The following is a 3,254-nucleotide window of genomic DNA, read 5'->3' as shown; positions in this document are numbered from 1 at the left end:
CAGCATGGGTTTCCGCTCGTGGGATCTATACGAATTTCCGCTATTGCAGCGTACGACCAAGCATTCGTGGGCCATTAAGACCGCGACTCAACTGGAGAAGCCGCGATATGTAATTTTTGCCCTGCAGACAGGGCGGAAAAACGTCATGTCCGAGGATACGAGTCGATTCGACAACTGTAAATTAACCAACGTAAAACTCTATCTGAACTCGGAATATTATCCGTACGACGATATAAATCTGGATTTCGATAGAAACAGATGGTCGATTCTGTATGACACGTATGCGCGTTTCTGCAAAAATTGTTACGGATACGAGTATCTCGAGCCGAGCCTCACCGTCTCGTTATTTCTACGTTCCGGTCCGTTTGTGATTATCGATTGTTCTCGACAAAACGAATCGGTCAAGAGCGCAACGGTGGATGTAAGATTAGAGTTTGAGTGTAAGGAGAATATACCTAATAATACCACAGCATATTGTCTCATCATGCACGATCGCGTGATCCAGTACAACCCGTTGACCAACGTTGTGCGCAAAATCACCTAAAAATGTTTACACAACTACGCGTGTGAGAGAGGGGAGGAGGATACATAATCATGATGATGCGAGATGTCTGATGTTAGTGAAGTAATACTTCTCGACTGACTCACATCGAAGAGATCATGTCCGCACCAACGTTTGTCGACCTGCAAGTATTTATCCTAAACAAACGATTTATCGTGAAGGAAGCGGCAATCCTGAGAAGAGGATATATCCTGTCGCACTATTTCTTCGCTTGCCTTGTGCCATGGAGCGTGCTTATAAAGTCGGAAAGGCGCCAGGCCTCATGGATAACTCAGCATCATCACAGCTTGCAATGGGAGGATGGAAATGTTCCATACTGCATGGCTCAGCGCTTGATCACGGCAGCTATCATTGGCATAAATGAACAAGACGAGGAGGACGAGGAGTCCTCTTTTGTGTATGTAAAAGGACTCGAAAAGCGAGAATGGCTGGCCGAAATAGTGGACGATGCGAGCAGCGGTTTCATCATTGAGACCTTGGATGCCATATATGAAGATGTGCCTGCATTAAATAAATTAGATCCCACATACACTCTACGGTGTAATAAACATGTAAAAAATTGCGCGTTACAAAATGTATTTAAATTATTCAATTGGTGGTCGGCCGCAGAATCCAGGTTTGGATCCGACGATCATCCGTTTTTTTGAATAAACATATTGTTTACATACTATTCTCTTTGTTATTTCCCTTACCAGATATTTCTAAGAAATCCTTTCTCCTAATATTTTTAAATATTTGTCTTTCCCTCCAGATATATTTCTAAGAATTCCTTTACTTCCACCACTTTTTGTTATTTCCCTCACCAGATATTTCTAAGAAATCTCTTCTCCTAATATTTTAAAAAATTTCTCACGCAATCGTTTTTCTAAGAATTCCTTTACTCCCACCACTTTTTGTTATTTCCCTCACCAGATATTTCTAAGAAATCCCTTCTCCTAATATTTTAAAAAATTTCTTACGCAATCGTATTTCTAAGAATTCCTTTAACCCTTTCTCCCAATATTTTTAAATATTTGTCTTTCCCTCCAGATATATTTCTAAGAATCCCCTTCTCCTAATATTTTAAAAATGATCGTTACTCGATTATTAGTACTTTTTATACGATCAGTCTCTCGTCGACTGTTCTGACTGACGGTTCACTTTTTTTAATACCCTCGGTTCAAAGAAGCAGCATGAATTACTACATGCCGAGACATGATGAAACGTGCGAGAAGAAATGCGACGAGTAAGTATAACTTTTTTATATATTTTATATATCTTATATATTTTATATTTTATATTTTATACTTTTATTTTTTTATATTTTTTACGAGTTATAATTTTTATCTAATTTTTACAGTGTTTTGCTGGAGCCTCGTGCGGTTCGTATACTTGGAAGACGATACGCATTGACGGCCACGGAATTCAAATTCCTCGAAATCGACATCAGAGTGGATCCACCGAGTTACGTGGAGATCGCCATAGGAGATCATCGAGGAAAACAGCTAATACTATCTCTCGAAACGTGGAAAGGACTCTACGAGCAACGTCACGCTATTCACAATTATCTGAACAATGACTCTCCCAGCAACGATGTATATAATTTCATAAGTGTCGGGCCGCTAACAGTACGTTTTCACAAGATAAACGACACCAAGCTCATAAGTCTCGAATCGGCGGACGTGCGCATGATGATGGTCGAATCGACGTTACGTCGTATGTTCGAGCTCGATTCATGCATCGAAATAATGTTCGATCGATTGACGAGGCTCATTGCAACGGTCAATATCAAACATACGCAATTCTCCAATATTGCATCCACTGTAACGAATGCGAGAATTGCCGAATGCGATACGCGCTAGTAACGCCTTCAACATGCACCAACTTGTCGATTGCGAGCTGGTGGCTTTAGTTTTTAATATGTAATAAAACTTTATATAATTATGTATTAAATATAAGACAAATAAATACTTATATATATATAATCATGGTGCACTTTATTTGCGCGCCACCCGTTACATACTTTGCGAGAGATAATTATCGTGTCAAGGACATTGAAGCCTGCTTTCAGCGAGAAAAAATCGATATTATTATCTTACGAGATAAGACGGGCCGCATCCATGCGGCAGAATCGATAATTTTATCTTACGTGGCGCACGCGACATTAAGAGACAGAAGACTCACGCATTCGAGAGAGATGCGGCGGCGAGAGAGATTTGGCGGCGAGAGCGATGCTGTGGCGAGAGAGTCGGTGGTTCGCGGCGAGAGAGGTACGGCGAGAGAGCCGGCGAAATAAGACGCGAAGGAGAAAAGAGAGCTTTTAAAATAATTTTTAATAATTTCTTTATATTGTCTTATAATTTAAAAGGGAACAAGAAGTAAGGAGGATATTCATAAAAGATACAAATATAAAAATAAAATAACAAAATTATATAAAATGTATTAAAATAAAAATAAAATTATATAAAAGTATAATAGTATAAAATAAAATTAATACAAATAAAAAAAAAGGTCGGAGGCGAGAGAGAAGACGCACGCATTCGAGAGAGAAGACGGGTATCCAAGCCTGGATTTAGCGGCGGCGGCGCGAGAGTAAGAGAGATGCACACATTCGAGAGAGAAGGAGGTAGCGCGCAGTCAGAGCAAGAGAGAGGTAGCGCGCGGCGGTATACTCGCTCTCCCGTCGGAGCGAGAGAGAGGCAACGCGCGGCTC

The 3,254-nt window shown here is 40.4% G+C and overlaps 1 protein-coding gene across 1 annotated transcript; it reads left to right on the top strand.

The window, feature by feature from the left end:
• The first annotated feature begins 660 nt into the window (after positions 1 to 660).
• LOC146722219 (uncharacterized) lies at positions 661 to 2,526 on the top strand. Its single transcript, XM_085485173.1, is given in 4 exon segments — positions 661 to 1,100; positions 1,671 to 1,787; positions 1,902 to 2,385; positions 2,387 to 2,526. Coding segments are annotated over 4 exon segments (1,122 nt in total). The 3' UTR covers positions 2,468 to 2,526.
• The last annotated feature ends 728 nt before the right edge of the window (positions 2,527 to 3,254 follow it).

This window comes from Nylanderia fulva, unplaced genomic scaffold (assembly GCF_048542155.1).
Source record: "Nylanderia fulva isolate GAGA-0341 unplaced genomic scaffold, ASM4854215v1 Scaffold348, whole genome shotgun sequence".
Taxonomy (NCBI): Eukaryota; Metazoa; Arthropoda; class Insecta; order Hymenoptera; family Formicidae; genus Nylanderia; species Nylanderia fulva.
The sequence above is the reverse complement of the archived record's forward strand: the minus strand, read 5'-3'. Positions and strand labels throughout refer to the sequence as shown.